Genomic DNA, 17,885 nt, shown 5'->3' with positions numbered 1-17,885 from the left:
AATGTTACAAGAGACAAGGAAGGACACTACATAATGATCAAGGGATCAAACCAAGAAGAAGATATAACAATTATAGATATATATGCACCCAACATAGGAGCACCTCAATACATAAGGCAACTGCTAACAGCTATAAAAGAGGAAATCGATAGTAACACAGAAATAGTGGGGGACTTTAACGTCTCACTTACACCAATAGACAGCTCATCCAAACAGAAAATTAATAAGGAAACACAAGCTTTAAATGACACAATAGACCAGACAGATTTAATTGATATTTATAGGACATTCCATCCAAAAACAGCAGATTACACTTTCTTCTCAAGTGAGCATGGAACATTCTCCAGGATAGATCACATCTTGGGTCACAAATCAAGCCTTGGTAAATTTAAGAAAATTGAAATCATATCAAGCATCTTTTCTGACCACAACACTATGAGATTAGAAATCAATTACAGGGGAAAATACGTAAAAAACACAAGCACATGGAGGCTAAACAATACGTTACTAAATAACCAAGAGATCACTGAAGAAATCAAAGAGGAAATCAAAAAATACCAAGAGACAAATGACAACGAAAACACGACTATGCAAAACCTATAGGATGCAGCAAAAGCAGTTCTAAGAGGGAAGTTTATAGCAATACAAGCCTACCTCAAGAAACAAGAAAAATCTCAAATAAACAATCTAACCATACACCTAAAGGAACTAGAGGAAGAAGAACAAACAAAACCCAGTTAGTAGAAGGAAAGAAATCATAAATCTCAGAGCAGAAATAAATGAAATAGAAACAAAGAAAACAATAGCAAAGATCAATAAAACTAAAAACTGGTTCTTTGAGAAGATAAGCAAAATTGATAGACCATTAGCCAGACTCATCAAGAAAAAGAGGGAGAGGACTCATATCAATAAAATTAAAAATGAAAAAGGAAAAGTTACAACAGACACTGCAGAAATACAAAGCATCCTAAGAGAGTACTACAAGCAACTCTATGACAATAAAATGGACAACTTGGAAGAAATGGACATTCTTTGAAAGGTATAACCTTCCAAGACTGAACCAGGAAGAAACAGAAAATATGAACAGACCAATCACAAGTAATAAAATTGAAACTGTGATTAAAAGTCTTCCAACAAACAAAAGTCCACGACCAGATGGCTTCACAGGTGAATTCTGTCAAACATTTAGAGAAGAGCTAACACCCATCCTTCTCAAACTCTTCCAAAAAATTGCAGAGGAAAGAACACTCCCAAACTCATTCTATGAGGCCACCATTACCCTGATACCAAAACCAGACAAAGATACTACAAAAAAAGAAAATTACAGACCAATATCACTGTTGAATATAGATGCAAAAATCCTAAACAAAATACTAGCAAACAGAATCCAACAACAGATTAAAAGGATCATACACCATGATCAAGTGGGATTTATCCCAGGGATGCAAGGATTCTTCAATATACGCAAATCAATTAACGTGATACACCATATTAACAAACTGAAGAAGAAAAACCATATGATCACCTCAGTACATGCAGAAAAAGCTTTTGACAAATTTCAACACCCATTTATGATAAAAACTCTCCAGAAAGTGGGCATAGAGGGAACCTACCTCAACATAATAAAGGCCACATATGACAAACCCACAGCAAACATCATTCTCAATAGTGAAAAACTGAAAGCATTTCCTCTAAGAACAGGAACAAGACAAGGATGTCCACTCTCACCACTATTATTCAACATAGTTTTGGAAGTCCTAGCCACGGCAATCAGATAAGAAATAGAAATAAAAGGAATACAAATTGGAAAAGAAGAAGTAAAACTGTCACTGTTTGCAGATGACATGATACTATACATAGAGAATCCTAAACATGCCACCAGAAAACTACTAGAGCTAATCAATGAATTTGGCAAAGTTGCAGGATACAAAATTAATGCACAGAAATCTCTTGCATTCCTATACACTAATGATGAAAAATCTGAAAGAGAAATTAAGGAACCACTCCCATTTACTACTGCAACAAAAAGAATAAAATACCTAGGAATAAACCTACCTTGGGAGACAAAAGACCTGTACGCAGAAAACTATAAGACACTGATGAAAGAAATCAAAGATGACACAAACAGATGGAGAGATATACCATACCATGTTCTTGGATTGGAAGAATCAATATTGTGAAGATGACTATACTATCCAAAGCAACCCACAGATTCAGTGCAATCCCTATCATATTACCAGTGGCATTTTTTACAGAACTAGAACGTAAAATCTTAAAATTTGTATGGAGCCACAAAAGACCCCGAATAGCCAAAGCAGTCTTGAGGGAAAAAAACGGAGCTGGAGGAATCAGACTCCCTGACTTCAGACTATACTGCAAAGCTACAGTAATCAAGACAATATGGTACTGGCACAAGAACAGAAATATAGATCAATGGAACAGGATAGAAAGCCCAGAGATAGACCCACGCACCTATGGTCAACTAATCTATAACAAAGGAGGCAAGGATATACAATGGAGAAAAGAGAGTCTCTTCAATAAGTGGTGCTGGGAAAACTGGACAGCTACATGTAAAAGAATGAAACTAGAACACTCCCTAACACCATACACAAAAATAAACTCAAAATGGATTAGAGACCTAAATGTAAGACTGGACACTATAAAACTCTTAGAGGAAAACATAGGAAGAACACTCTTTGACATAAATCACAGTGAGATCTTTTTTGACCCACCTCCTAGAGAAATGGAAATAAAAACAAAAATAAACAAATGGGACCTAATGAAACTTAAATGCTTTTGCACAGCAAAGGAAACTATAAACAAGACGAGAAGACAACTCTCAGAATGGGAGAAAATATTTGCAAACAGATCAACGGACAAAGGATTAATCTCCAAAATATATAAACAGCTCATGCAGCTCAATATTAAAAAAACAAACAACTCAATCAAAAAATGGGCAGAAGACCTAAATAGACATTTCCCCAAAGAAGAGAGAAGAAGCACATGACAAGCTGCTCAACATCACTAATTATTAGAGAAATGCAAACCAAAACTACAATCAGGTACCCACCTCACACCAGTTAGAATGGGCATCATTAGAAAATCTACAAACAACAAATGCTGGAGAGGGTGTGGAGAAAAGGGAACCCTCTTGCACTGTTGGTGGGAATGTAAATTGATACAGCCACTATGGAGAACAGTATGGAGGTTCCTTAAAAAACTAAAAATAGAATTACCAGATGGCCCAGCAATCCCACTACCGGGCATATACCCAGAGAAAACCATAATTCAAAAAGACACATGCACCCCAGTATTCACTGCAGCACTATTTGCAATAGCCAGGTCATGGAAGCAACCTAAATGCCCATCGACAGACGAATGGATAAAGAAGATGTGGTACATATATACAATGGAATATTACTCAGCCATAAAAAGGAACGAAATTGGGTCATTTGTAGAGACGTGGATGGATCTAGAGACTGTCATACAGAGTGAAGTAAGTCAGAAAGAGAAAAACAAATATCGTACATTAACACATATATGTGGAACCTAGAAAAATGGTACAGATGAACCGGTTTGCAGGGCAGAAATAGAGACACAGATGTAGAGAACAAACGTATGGACACCAAGGGGGGAAAGTGGCACGGGGGAGTGGTGGTGGTGGGATGAATTGGGAGATTGGGATTGACATATATACACTAATATGTGTAATATGATACATTATATGTATCATATATGATATTAATATATGTTATATATTAATATGTTATTAATATAGTTAATATGATATTAACTAATAAGAACCTGCTGTATAAAGAAATAAATAAAATTCAAAAAAAAATACTTTGTGGGTTAAACAAAAATGTTTGAGGGGCTGAATTTATCTCATGAATTAATTGTACCAATCTACCGAGCACAATTTTACTAGCAATTCTCTAAGGGAATTCTCTCCCATCTTTAGGCCTTTGCACATGCTATGGCCTAGAATACTGTTCTCTTCACACCCTCTATTCAACCTTTAAGTTGCAACTGAAAGGTTAATTTCCCCAGAAAGCTGTCCTTGACCCCCAGAGTCTCAGTTAAGTAACTCTCTGAAGTGCTCCCCTGAGAACCCTGTACTTCTCTTGTCATCACATTCAGACTGCACAGAAATTGTGCTTGCTTGTTCTACTCCGGGAGGCCAGGAGCAGGTCTATCTTTATTCTAAGAAAATAGCACAGGGGAGTTCACACGTGGCTTAGTGGTTAGGATTCTGGGCTTTCACTGCCATGGCCCGGGTTCAATCCCTGGACGGGGAACTGAGATCCCGCGTGGCTTGTGCACAGATGCCCAGCACTTAGTAGGTGCTCAATAAAAATCTGTTGTCATAATAAATTAACTCTCATTTAGATTAGTTTTTGGTTTCCTTATTGGTTCCATTTATATCCAGCCTTACCCTGTTCCAATCCATCTTCCATAACGGTGTCACAGAAATCTTTAAAAAAATCAATGCCCTCCTCTAGAACATTCAAGGACAAAAGAAAACATTCTAAAGACTAACATAGTAATCAAGGAACTCTGCAAGGTTCCTTTTCCAATCTAATTCTCCCCCTACCCTCTTTCATAATATTATACTCCAGACAAACAACTCTCCCGCAACAAGACCTACAGAGCTTCCCACCACAGTGACTGTAATCAAGCCTTCCTACTATTTGAAATTCATCCCTATCCCAAATCTCTGAAGGACAAAGCCCATCTCAAAAACTGCCTCTTTTACAAAGTAAAAGCAAATCTCACCCTAAGAACCCATCTTCATCCCAGGCCACAAAGTTCCAAGAAATATGACCTCACAATCAAAAACCACAAGGAAACAAAGCACCAGAGGTAAGAGCCCACAGAAACAACTAATAGCAGAATCAGATCCTCAGGGACCTTGGATATAAGTTTAAATAAAAAAGAACAGCACTGAATTTCTATACACCAGTAAGCAATTAAAAAATAAAAAATTCAAAAGATACAATTTATGATAGCATTAAAGAAAGGAAGTACTTGGAAAAAATCTAATAAAAGATGTACATCACCTTTATAGAGAAAATTACAAAACTTTATATTGATAGCCAAAATCTCAACTGCCCATCAACAGTGGAATGGATAAAGATAGTATATTCTACAATTAAATAGTACACAGCAATTAATATGAATAAGCTACAGCTACACACAAAAATGTATATTGTATAATTCCATTTATATCAAGTTCAGCAAAATTGAACTATATTATTTAGGGATGGATAATTAGGTAGTTAAATTATGATGAACAGCAAGGAAGCATTAACAGAAAAGTCAGGATTCTAGTTACCTCTGGGGGAAGAGAAGAGGCTGTGATCAGGAAGGGACATATGTAGGTTTCTGAGGTACTGGCAATGTTCTATTTCTTGAACTAGTTTCTGTTTACATGTATGTTTACTTTATATCAATTTGTTAAACTGCATATTTGTTTTATGCACTTTTCTGTGCATGTGTTATATTTCACAATAAAGAAGCTAAAGGAAATCTTTATGTGAGACATTTAAAAAGACCTAAATAGGGACTTCCCTCGTGGCACAGTGGATAAGGCTCTGCGCTCCCAGTGCAGGGGGCCTGGGTTCGATCCCTGGTCGGGGAACTAGACACCACACGCACGCCGCAACTGAGAGTTCACATGCCACAACTAAGGAGGCCACGTGCTGCAACTAAGACTTGGCACAAATAAATAAATAAATAAAAGACTTAAATATATGGAGATATACCATGTTCATGGATTCAAAGACTTAATATTCTCAAGATATCAATTTTCCCTAAGCTGAGGCATAGAGTCATTGAAATTTCAACAAAAATCCTAGTAGATTTATTTGTAGCACTTGATGAGTTAATTCTAAAATTTATACAAAAGTACAAAACGCAAGGAGCGAGTCACTTTTTTTTCTTTTAAAGAACAACAAAGTGGGAAGACTTAATACTAGATATCAAGACTTCATAAAAAGCTATTATAATTAAGCCACTGTGGCAATGGCATATAGGGCAATAAACAGACCAAGTCAAGAGAACAGAGAGCCCAGAAACAGACTCAAACATAGTACCTGGCACTAAGTAGGTGTTTAATAAGTATTTGTGGAATAAATGAATAAATACGGACATTTCAGACACAAAAGTGGTGGCACTTAGCAGGGAGAAAACAGACTTTTCAACCAATCAGCTGGGACAATATGGGGGAAAAAATTTCAGTGGGTTCCCTACTTCAAATCATATTAGGGAATTCCCTGGCAATCCATGGGTTAGGATCCCACGCTTTCACTGCAGGCAGCACTCCTGGTTGAGGAACTAAGATCTCGCATGCCGCGCAGTGCAGCCAAAAAAAAAAAAAAAGATACGTAACAAACCATATTACATAATCAATTCTAGAAACAGTACATATCTATATGTGAAAGGTAAACCTATAAAGATTTTAAAAGATTAACATAGGAGAATACTTTAAGGGTTGGGAAGGATTTATTAAGACATAAAAAGCACTTATAAAGAAACAACAAATATGACTATGTTAAAATTAAAAATCTCCAGACTTCCCTGGTGGCGCAGTGATTAAGAATGTGCCTGCCAATGCAGGGTACACAGGTTCGAGCCCTGGTCCGGGAAGATCCCACATGCCGCGGAGCAACTAGGCCCATGCGCCACAACTACTGAGCCTGTGCTCTAGAGCCCACGAGCCACAACTACTGAGCCCACGTGCGACAACCACTGAAGCCCACGGGCCTAGAGCCCGAGCTCCGCAACAAGAGTAGCAACCTCAATGAGAAGCTTGTGCACCATAACGAAGAGTAGCCCCCTCTCCTCAACTAGAGAAAGCTCGCACAGCAACGAAGACCCAACACAGCCAAAAATAAATAAATGAATAAATTTTTTAAAACAATTAACAATCTCTGTTCATTAAAGATACATTAGATTGAAAAAACAAAACCAAGTGTAGAAAATACTTACAGCAATATACTGACAATGAACTATATATACCAGAATATATAAAGAACTACTACAAATTGTTAAGAAAAAGAAAGTCAAACAACCCAAGAGGAAAATGGGCAAAAGACATGAAAAGACATTTCACAGGAAAGGACATACAAATGACTAATAAATATATAAACAGATGCTCAGTTTCACTGGTCACTAGCAAAATGCAAATCAAGACCATAATTACATATTGGTTTTTTTACATCCATTTGATTAGCAAAATTTAAAGTCTAATTCTAAGTGTAGGAGAGGATGTGAATCACGGTATCTCTTATATATTGACAGTTCATTCAACCACACTGAAAACCAACTTGGCATTTAATATGCACATATTCTACAGTCCAGCAATTCCACTCCCAGAGAAAGAGCCATAAGAAAATTTTGCCTATATGCACTAACAGACATGTACAAGAATATTCATAGTAACACTGGTCCTAACATTAAAAACCTAGATGGGCTTCCCTGGTGGCGCAGTGGTTGAGAATCTGCCTGCCAATACAGGGGACACGGGTTCGAGCCCTGTTCTGGGAAGATCCCACATGCCACAGAGCAACTAGGCCCGTGAGCCACAACTACTGAGCCTGCGCGTCTGGAGCCTGTGCTCCCAACAAGAGAGGCCGTGATATTGAGAGGCCAGCGCACTGCGACGAAGAGTGGCCCCCGCTTGCCGCAACTAGAGAAAGCCCTTGCACAGAAACGAAGACCCAACACAGCCAAAAAATTAAAAAAAAAAAAAAAACCTAGATACAAATTAAGACCACAGGAGAATGGATAAATTGCAGTATACTGACATCATGAAATATTATTCAGCAGAGAAAAATTAAAGAATTATAGCTATATGCAACAAGGTGGATGGATTTTAGTAGTTATAATATTGTGAGAGATAAGCAAGTCCCCAAAGACTACACGTAGCATGATACCTTTTTTAAAGAATTCAAAAACAAGTAAATAAATACTATAACTTGTTTAGGCACGTACATACATGATAAACATAATAATATGATAGGCAAGAGAATGATAAACATGAAATTTAGAAGAGTGATTGGGTCGTAGGAATATGGAAGTTCACTGCATTATTAAAATATTTAAGTAAAATGAATGAATAAACAATAAAATAAAATTTTTAAAAAGAAGGCCAAGCATGAACCTTCTTTGGATGCTTATAAGCCAAGGATAATGATTAACCCAATTCTGTGTATCCAAGGTCCAATTAAAACAGAAACAAAACAATAACCAGACAATCAAAAAGAAAAATGGGCAGAAGGCTTGAATAGGAACTTCAATAGGGAAACCTGTAAAAAGATCCTCAACCTCACCAGTAACAAGAGAAACATAAACTGGCAAAAAAATTTAAATATAACAAAATCAAGCGTTGGCAAGGACTAGGAGCAACTGTAATTCTTCTACACTGGTGGCAACTGGAAACCATTTTGGCATTATTTAATAAGGGTGACTGTGTACCTATGTCCTGACCCAGCAATTCTACTCCTAGTACATCCCCTTGTGAAACTGTAGCATATATGCATCCAAGAAACATGCTCAAGAATGTTCACAGCAGCAGTGTTTGTAGTAGCTCAAAACTAGAAACAAACCAAGTGCCCACCAATAATAATAAAATAGACAACTTGTAGTATATTCTTTCAAAGAAATACAGTGAAAATAAATACAGCTACATGTATCAACATGAATGACTCTTAGGAACATGCTGAGCAAAAAAGGCAAGTCACATAATAAATACTGTATGGCTCCATTTACGTAACATTCAAACATGTAAAAGTAAAACATGTATTATTTAAGAATACATACGGGTAGGGACTTCCCTGGTGGTCCAGCGGTTAGGACTCCACACTCCCAATGCAGGGGGCCCAGGTTTGATCCCTGGTCAGGGAACTAGATCCCGTATTACCAAATCCCACATGCCGCAACTAAAGACCCTGAGTAACGCAACTAAGACCCGGCGCAGCCAAATAAAATAAATAAATAAATAAATATTTTAAAAAGAAAAAAAAAGAATACATAATGGTAAATTTATAAAGACAAGCGAGGAAATAATAAATCCCAAGTTCACGGCAGAGGTTAACTCTGGGGAAGAAGACAGGATCAGGGAAGGGCATACAGGAGCTTTAGCAGTCATGGAAATACTCCTTTTCTTAAACTAGGTGGTATTAATAATAATGTGATTCTTTATACCCTACATATATTTTATAAAAATTCTTTCATATCCTTTCAATATTTTATAAAAACATTAAAAAAAGAACAGAAGGCAATGAATAAGAAGACTGGGACTATACAAAATTAGCATCCAAGGCAAGGAAGAGAGCAGGATTTTTATTATGTAAATAGGAAGATGCCTGGATGAAAAGTGAAGATTTAGACTCTGGGACAGATTAATTAGACATGTAGAGACAGAATTGGAGAAGGAACCAAAGAGGGTGAAATTGTGTGAAAAAAACTTCACTGAAAAAAAAACAAAAAACAAAATTTCAATGTGTCTCCTTCAGGTACAGAAACTTCTATGAGCAGTCTAGGGAACTTCTTTCAAGACTGACTCTCAAAAGCCATTAATTTCAGGACACTAAAATAAATGGCTCTTTGTGCTTTGGGAAAGGGATGCTAGAATCATAGCCCAGAGAAAGGAGAAGAAAGAAGGGATGAATGCAAAGAAACACTACTGAGGGGAAGAGGACTAACGATTCATACTCAATAAAGAGGTAGAGCCAGAGAAGGAAAAAGATCACATGAAAGAGAACAAGGTCTAGAGATTTCAGAAAGAGATTATACTAGGGTTTTGCCTTAGAAGTTTACAATAAGAATACCACACAGATGAAGTAATCTCCAATAAGGTATTATTATCTCCTATGATAGCTACTGTTGGTTGCTTCCCAAAGAGCCATTCTTTCCCTTCTTTCTTGTTAAGAGATCTCAATTTGGTTGCGTGTACCCAGCCCCAAGAATCAAATTGCTGGTGGATGGTCTAAGGACAGCAAATGACCCAAGGAGATTTAAGGGGGGAAATCCGTGAGGAAGCTTCTAGGATGGGTTTTCCTCTTTAATAAAAAATAGAGGGGCTTCCCTGGTGGCGCAGTGGTTGAGAGTCTGCCTGCCAATGCAGGGGACATGGGTTCGAGCCCTGGTCTGGGAAGATCCCACATGCCACGGAGCAGCTGGGCCCGTGAGCCGCAATTGCTGAGCCTGCGCGTCTGGAGCCTGTGCTCCGCAACAAGAGAGGCCGCGATAGTGAGAGGCCCGCGCACACGATGAAGAGTGGCCCCCGCTTGCGACAACTAGAGAAAGCCCTTGCACAGAAATGAAGACCTAACACAGCCATAAATTTAAAAAAAAAAAAAAAAAAAATAGAGTGTGGGGTGAGGACAGTGGAGAGTGATCCAAATTAGGGTTGCTGTAAAGATTAAGGAAATAACAAGTAGCTCTGGCTTGGTACCTAGCAATTACCAATAAATGTTAGTTAATTTTTCCTCTCACTTAAAGATAGGATCAATTTTTTTTTCTTTTTTAATATTTTCTTGGGGGACTTCCCTGGTGGTGCAGTGGTTAAGAATCTGCCTGCCAATGCAGGGGACATGGGTTCGAGCCCTGGTCCAGGAAGATACCACATGCCGTGGAGCAACTAAGCCCATGCACCACAACTACTGAGTCTACACTCTAGAGCCTGTGAGCTACAACTACTGAAGCCCCCATGCTCTAGGGCCTGCGTGCTGCAAATACTGAAGCCCGCGTGCCTAGAGCCCATGCTCTACAACAAGAGAAGCCACTGCAATGAGAAGCCCGCACACCACAACGAAGAGTTGCCCCTGCTCGCTGCAACTAGAGAAAGCCCACGCACAGCACCGAAGACCCAACACAGCCATAAATAAATTTTAAAAATATATATAAATATTTTTTCTTTTCTTTTTTTTTCTTGGCCGCGCCGTGCGACACGTGGGACCTTAGTTCCCTGACTAGGGATAGAACCCTTGCCTCTGGCATTGGAAGCGTGGAGTCTTAACCACTGGACCGCCAGGGACGTCCCAGGATCCATTTCTTTTTTTTTTAATTTATTAATTTATTATTTATTTTTGGCTGCATTGGGTCTTTGTTTCTTCGCCCCTTGGAGGGGTGGGGGCTGGAGAGGCTACTTTACATTGTGGTTGCATGGGCTTCTCATTGCAGTGGCTTCTCCTGTTGCGGAGCATGGGCTCTAGGCACGTGAGCTTCAGTAGTTGTGGCTCCCAGGCTCTAGAGCGCAGGCTCAGTAGTTGTGGCGCACAGGCCTAGTTGCTCCGCCACACGTGGGATCTTCCTGGACCAGGGCTTGAACCCATGTCCCCTGCACTGGCAGGCGGATTCTTAACCACTGCGCCACCAGGGAAGCCCAGGATCCATTTCTTAATACCTCAATATCACTCATGGAGGTTGATATAGTCCCTGGGGTATGACAAGTACTCAACAAAAATCTGTTAAATGAAAAAAAGAAACAGTGCTTAAGGTAACACTTGAAAATGGGTAAGATATAACTGGACAGAGTAAATAATCCTCCCAATCAGGATGGGGTGGAAAGAGGCAGAATCTGATCTGGCTGACTTGGAGGGGTTCTGAGGAGGGGAGTGGCAGGAAAGGAGGCAAGCTGAGGTCAGGTCAGCATGGTGTAGGTGTGCAACAGGCAGCGCCATAAGGCCTTGATGCTTACTATTCCACATTCAGGTAACGTCTCTTTATCTAAATGCTAGTCTACCCCCTAGAGTTCCTGGAAACCTCTGCTACCTTTTTATGTTTTTCATTCCCAGATGCCCTTCACACCTGAAAATGCTCTAGTCCCAAGATCCGTCTGCTCCTCTGTCTACCTTCCCTCCTTGCTTCCCCAGCTGCCTCCTCCAGTGGCTCTAGAGACATGACACGGCCATCTGGGACAGAGACTTATCTCCTTTCAGTCTCTGGAATGGTGAGGAAGGATACTGCTGTTGCTAGGTTACTTAAGCTGTCAGCACAGACTTTTAACAAGACTCTTATGCTCTAACTGTAAGACAACATAGGGGCCTTCCCTGGTGGCGCAGTAGTTAAGAATCCGCCTGCCAACGCAGGGGACACGTGTTTGAGCCCTGGTCCAGGAAGATCCCACATGCCACAGAGCAACTATGCCCGTGCACCACAACTACTGAGCCCGTGTGCCACAACTACTGAAGCCCACACGCCTAGAGCCTGTGCTCTGCAACAAGAGAAGCCACCGCAACGAGATGCCCACGCACTGCAACGAAGAGTAGCCCCTGCTCGCCGCAACTAGAGAAAGCCCTTGCGCAGCCCAACGCAGCCAAAAATAAATAAATTAAAAAAAAAAAAAAAAAAAGACAACATAGGCCTCCAGCCTCTCTTTATTTTCTCATTTGGACCCTTGTGACAGCCTCCTAACTGGCCTCCCTGTTTCTAAAATGCATGCCTGTTCCTATCTCTCATTTAAAATACTTCACTTGTGGAACTTCCTTGGTGGTGCAGTGGTTAAGAATCCACCTGCCAATGCAGGAGACATGGGTTCGAGCCCTGGTCCGGGAAGATCCCACATGCCGTGGAGCAACTAAGCCCATGTGCCACAACTACTGAGCCTGCACCCTAGAGTCCGCAAGCCACAACTACTGAGCCCGTGTGCCACAACTACTGAAACCCGCGCGCCTAGAGCCCATGCTCCCCAACAAGAGAAGCCACTGCAATGAGAAGCCTGCGCCCCACGACGAAGAGTAGCCCCCGCTCACCGCAACTAGAGAAAGCCCGTGCGCAGCAACGAAGACCCAACACAGCCAAAAATAAATAAATTAAATAAATTAATTAAATAAATTAATTAAATAAATAATAATAAATAAATAAATAAATAAAATACTTCACTTATTCTTCACAGCTTCCAGAAGAGGTTCAGACTGGGAACCTTTGGACCAAATTTGGTCCACAGATATGCTCATGTGCTTTTGTTTGTACACATTTAAAACAAACAAACAAACTTGGGCCAACATTTTAAACCTGGGAGATTTTACATAATAATCTAAAGTTCTGGCTTCTCTTTAAAAACTGATAGATGGGGCAAAAGTCATCAGCTGGAGCTGAGTCAAGATGTTAGACAGTCCATACTCTCTAGTAACTAGAGACTTGGCATCTAGTTCAACACAGTTCCAATCACTCTTTTTTTTTTTTTTTCTCCAGCCATTGGATTTTTTGACCCTGGCGCCACAGAGTTGCTTAGTACATCCAATCCTTGCTGACCTCTCCAGCTCTAGCTCCCCTCTCTCACACCTGTGAACTTTATACTACAGCAATACCTGCACACTGAACTAGTTATATTTTCCCCAAACACACCATATTGTTCTTACCTCTCTGCCTTTTTGTATATGTTCTTTCCTCGGCCTAGAATGCCAGTCCCCTCCTGAACTCCAGGCTAAATTCTATTCAATCTTTAAAACACTGCTCAGATATCACCTCTAGAAAACATTCCAAGGCTCCCTTCCACCTTCATACTTTATTATCTCTGCACCTTATACATTTTTTCACTGTTGCACTTACACACTGTAGTACAATTTATTTGTGTACATGTTAGTCACCAGCACTAGAGTGAGCACTTAAAAACCAGCACCAGCACTTAAAAACAGAGAATCTCTATCATTTACAGTGCCTGCCACATAACAGTCACTCAACACATTTGATAAATGAGTAGTTGAAAAAATGAGATAATGAATGACATATGGGGAACCAGAGCTGACGAAGTTAGGGAGGGGTGACATTCCCAGTAACTCACATAGATTTCCATCTTTCGGTAGAGACCATAGTTAAGGAGCAAATTGTGAGTCATGCGGATTCGGTGAGGCTTCATTGGGTGGCCTTGTCCATAATAGTAATTTCCAACATCCCCTGAAGAAGAAAGAGTGACAGTTTCAGTGACACAGTTAGACATACACTCCCAGGAGAACCCATGAATTTTTACAACAAATTTCTAGGCAAACTCTCTTTCTGGTTCATCCTAGGCTCCAAGATTCTCTCCCACCTCAAGGAAGGGTAACTCCAAAAGAAAAAACAAACAAAAAGCAGGGGACCTTGGTGAGATGAGCACTTAAGGATGTCTGTCTAGCCCAGTTTTTTCCCCTGGAGCCTACAGGCACTAGGATAGTGTGAGGAGGTCATTCCAAAGCTACTGGGGAACAGCAGCGAGTGAGGTGACTCACCTCACTATATCTCCAAGGAATTCAACTCCCACAACTCCCAAAATAACCATCACTACTTAGAATTACTGTAAGCCACAGTTCACCTCTTGCACATCATGACACTTTACGGTGTCAACGTACACTCACATTCATTTTCCTACTGGATTCTCACAAAAACCCTGTAAAACAGTTAGGACAGGGAGTACTATTCCCAGTTTATAGATAAGAAGACTAAACTCACCATCTCTTGATTCATCGATAGCAATAACCTTCTAATTGGTCCCTCTGCCTTCAATTCAAACTATCTGCCACACGGTTACCAGTTATTTTCCTAATATACAGCTTTGATAACATCACTCGCCTACTCAAAAATCCTTAATGGTTCCCCATCCCCTACAGGATAAAGAATAAAGAACAACTTCAGTAGCCTGGCATTAAAGGAGTTTCTTAATCTACTTTTCCAACTTCCTACCACCACCACCCTGCCCCAGCACACACATGCGCGTGCGCGTGCACACACACACACACGCACACACGCACTCTCTCTCTCGCTCTCTCTCTCTCTCTCTGTTCTAGACCTGAGCAGGCAAATTATGGCCCTTGGGCCAAATACAACTAGCTGCCTGTTTTTTGTATATAAGATGTTATGGAACACAACAATGCCCATTAGTTTATATATTATCTATGATTACTTTCACATTATAATGGCAGAATTGAGTAGTTAAATAGTTACCACAGAGACCACCTATATGGTACACAAAGCCTAAAATATTTACTATCCGGCCCTTTACAGAAAGTTTGCCAATCTCTGCTATAAACGCACTAGATTATTATCAGCTTCCTGAACATGGCATTCACCGTCACACCAAAGTATCCTTTGTTCAGACTGTTCCTTTGACCTGGAATGTCATTCCTTCTCTGATGACCCTCATACTACAAAGCCCAGCTCAAGCTCCAACCATAGTCCTGATCAGAATAAATGGTCTCTTCCTCTGCATGCAATTTATATATGGCATGTAATTTTGCTTTGTATCTAAATTATTTACATATCTATTTTATGTCTACAAGACTAGCTCCTTGAAGGCAAGGACAAATATGTCCTGTACATCATAAAGGCTCAATAAAGATTCAAGGAACTGAGGTGAGACTCAGAGAAGTTATGTGCCTGCTCAAGATCACACAGCTAATGAATGATCTGGGAGTCAACCCTTCTAACTCCGAATCCGGAATGCTAAAAACTACATTGGGTTTCCCAGGTACCTACTTCAGTTCGCACTTAATCTAAAGGGCTCTGTGAGTCTACTTGGTAGAAAGTTCTTGGAACAATATTTCAAAATCACGTGAATTGCACACCCAAAGTTCTCTCTTTGGAAGTCCATCAGGATGAGGCAGATCTTTCAGCACCAGTGAAAAAAAGGCCCCAACCTCTTAATCATTGATTGGTAGTGCCAGAAACAGGCTTCATTCCAGGGAGCAATGCACTACAGGGAATGCCACCAACAGCATCCAAGCCACACTCCAATTCTCTTTGGCACAGACATGGCCTGGGATAATGGGAAACTTCTAAACAGTTGGATATTTAGGATCTCATCCTCTTCTCTCTCTTTTTAAATAAACCTTATTTTATAGAACAATTTTAGATTTACAGAAAAATTGCAAATAAGTACAGAATTCTTAGATACTACACTACTATTTCCCCTACTACTAATATTTTACATTAGTAAAATAAAAAGTATTTGTTACAATTAATGAAGGAATATTGATATATTATCATTAACTAAAAGTCCATACTTTATTTAGATTTCCTTAGTTTTAACCTAATGTCCTTTCATCCTCTTCTCTTAATCTTAGTGAGGCCTGTGCTCTCAGCCAGAGCCACAAGCCAGAGCACAGCATGCAGTGGCATTCAAGGGGGACGCTTGTCCCATACAGACACAGATTTTGAGACGCAGTAGCAGGGAAGGCAGGCAGAAAATTTGTTCCCAGGGCTCCTCAGACAACCTTATCAGCCATGGTGGGGGGTAGAACAGGTTCTCAAGGCATTGGCAGAGACATCCAGATGCAGACCCAACTTGTGGGCAGTCAGGAGTCACAAGGTCATTACTATGCGATATAACTGGCTTCCTGCTTACCCATATCTCTGGCCTATCAACCCAGAATCCAGCCAAGGTTTAGACTTGGGGAACTAAGATAACTTATCTAGAAAGCTAAGGGAGTACCTGAGGGTGGGGCCCAAAGATACCATTTTCCTTAACAGTTTTTAATCAGGTTGCTGAGAGACTTTAAAAAGAAATAATGCTTTTATATAGAATTGGCCCTCCCCAACCACTAACCCTGGCTAAGGAGGGCCTACTATACTATGCAATTTTATGTAAGGAATTTGAGCATCCTTTTGATATTTGCACTGGGGTCGTGGAACCAATCCAGCTTTTTTAAACTTTTTAAAACTTTTTTAAAAAGAGCTTTTTGCACTGTTCTCATAGTTTCTCAATTTTATAGGGGAGTGACCTGAGGCCCGGAAAGGTAAAATGACTTGCCCAATACTTCAAAGCTTCTGAGTGGCAGAGCCAAATCTGAGCCCCAAACTAGTGACCTCACTGCAAAACTCACAAGTAGTTTCTCAAAAAGTAAGAAATCTCCCTTCTCTAAAGACTGATGTCTTTCCACTTTTTCTCTGTTTAAACTGAGAGTGTAGAGATCACAAAACTGTGCAAACTGATAAGGCTACAAAGTCACAGACGCCAGCCTCAAATGGGCCCTCATCACTGTTCAGCAATCCTTCCAATTTTTTTTCCTGGCTCCCTCTTTCATAACAGCTATCTCTCTTCAAGATTCCTACTCTACCAACTGCCCTCCCCCACTCTCAGGAAAAGGAATATTCTCTTACCTCATCTTGAAAACTCCCTCCACTTTCTCCCCATCATCTCCCCTTCAAACTTATCTATCTCTGAACTTTTCCTTGCCACTTAACCTCTCGTCCCAGAGGAACTTCCCCTTGCAAGACTAGCGTCCCTACCTGTGCTCTGGTTTCCATCTCACCTGGTCTCTTCTCAGGGATCTCCATCATTACTAGCTCCTCTCTCCAATATCTGGCTATTTTCCATAAGAATTTGCATATACTCAACTCTCAGCCACTACATCTCCCCTTTATCAACAACCCTCTCTCTCTGCCCCAACAAGCTTCCTTTAGAAGATCGGCCTAGGAACTTCCCTGGCAGTCCAATGGTTAGGACTCCGTGTTTCCACTGCAGGGGGCACGGGTTCGATCCCTGGTCAGGGAACTAAGATCCCGCATGCTGCGCAGCGCTGCCAAAAAATAATATAAAAAAATAAAAATAAAAAAAGCTCAACCTAATGTCTCCTCTTAACCCATCCATTCATTCTTCAATCTACTGCAATTCAGCTTCAGTTCCAAACCCTGCACAGGAAACAGCTGTTGCCAACACTTGGCCACTCCCTCCCTCTTTTGGCTACTGTAACCCAACACTTTTTGGTTCACTTACATCCCTGGTCATTCCCTTTGTATCTTTATTCATTTAATCAACAAGTATTTCTTGAGAAAATATGTGCCTACTATGAGCTAGGCACTGTTTTGGGGACTGAGCGTACAAAGGTAGACAAAACATGACCCCTTTCCCTAAGGAGCTTACTGTCTTTAAGAAGTATGAACAAGTAAATGGGCAATTCCAATAC

At 40.3% G+C, this 17,885-nt stretch overlaps 1 protein-coding gene across 2 annotated transcripts in view; it reads right to left on the bottom strand.

The window, feature by feature from the left end:
- Window positions 1-17,885, bottom strand: part of HDAC1 (histone deacetylase 1) — a 42,384-nt gene that overhangs the window by 22,484 nt on the left and 2,015 nt on the right. For both annotated transcript variants that reach the window (XM_068539405.1, XM_068539406.1), the window contains exon 2: window positions 13,790-13,902. In XM_068539405.1, the coding sequence (XP_068395506.1) occupies window positions 13,790-13,902 (113 nt within the window). The remainder of the gene's footprint in view (window positions 1-13,789; window positions 13,903-17,885) is intronic.

This window comes from Eschrichtius robustus, chromosome 3, assembly GCF_028021215.1.
Source record: "Eschrichtius robustus isolate mEscRob2 chromosome 3, mEscRob2.pri, whole genome shotgun sequence".
NCBI classification, from domain to species: Eukaryota; Metazoa; Chordata; class Mammalia; order Artiodactyla; family Eschrichtiidae; genus Eschrichtius; species Eschrichtius robustus.
Note: the sequence above shows the minus strand (reverse complement) of the source record. Positions and strands in the feature narration are given on the sequence as shown.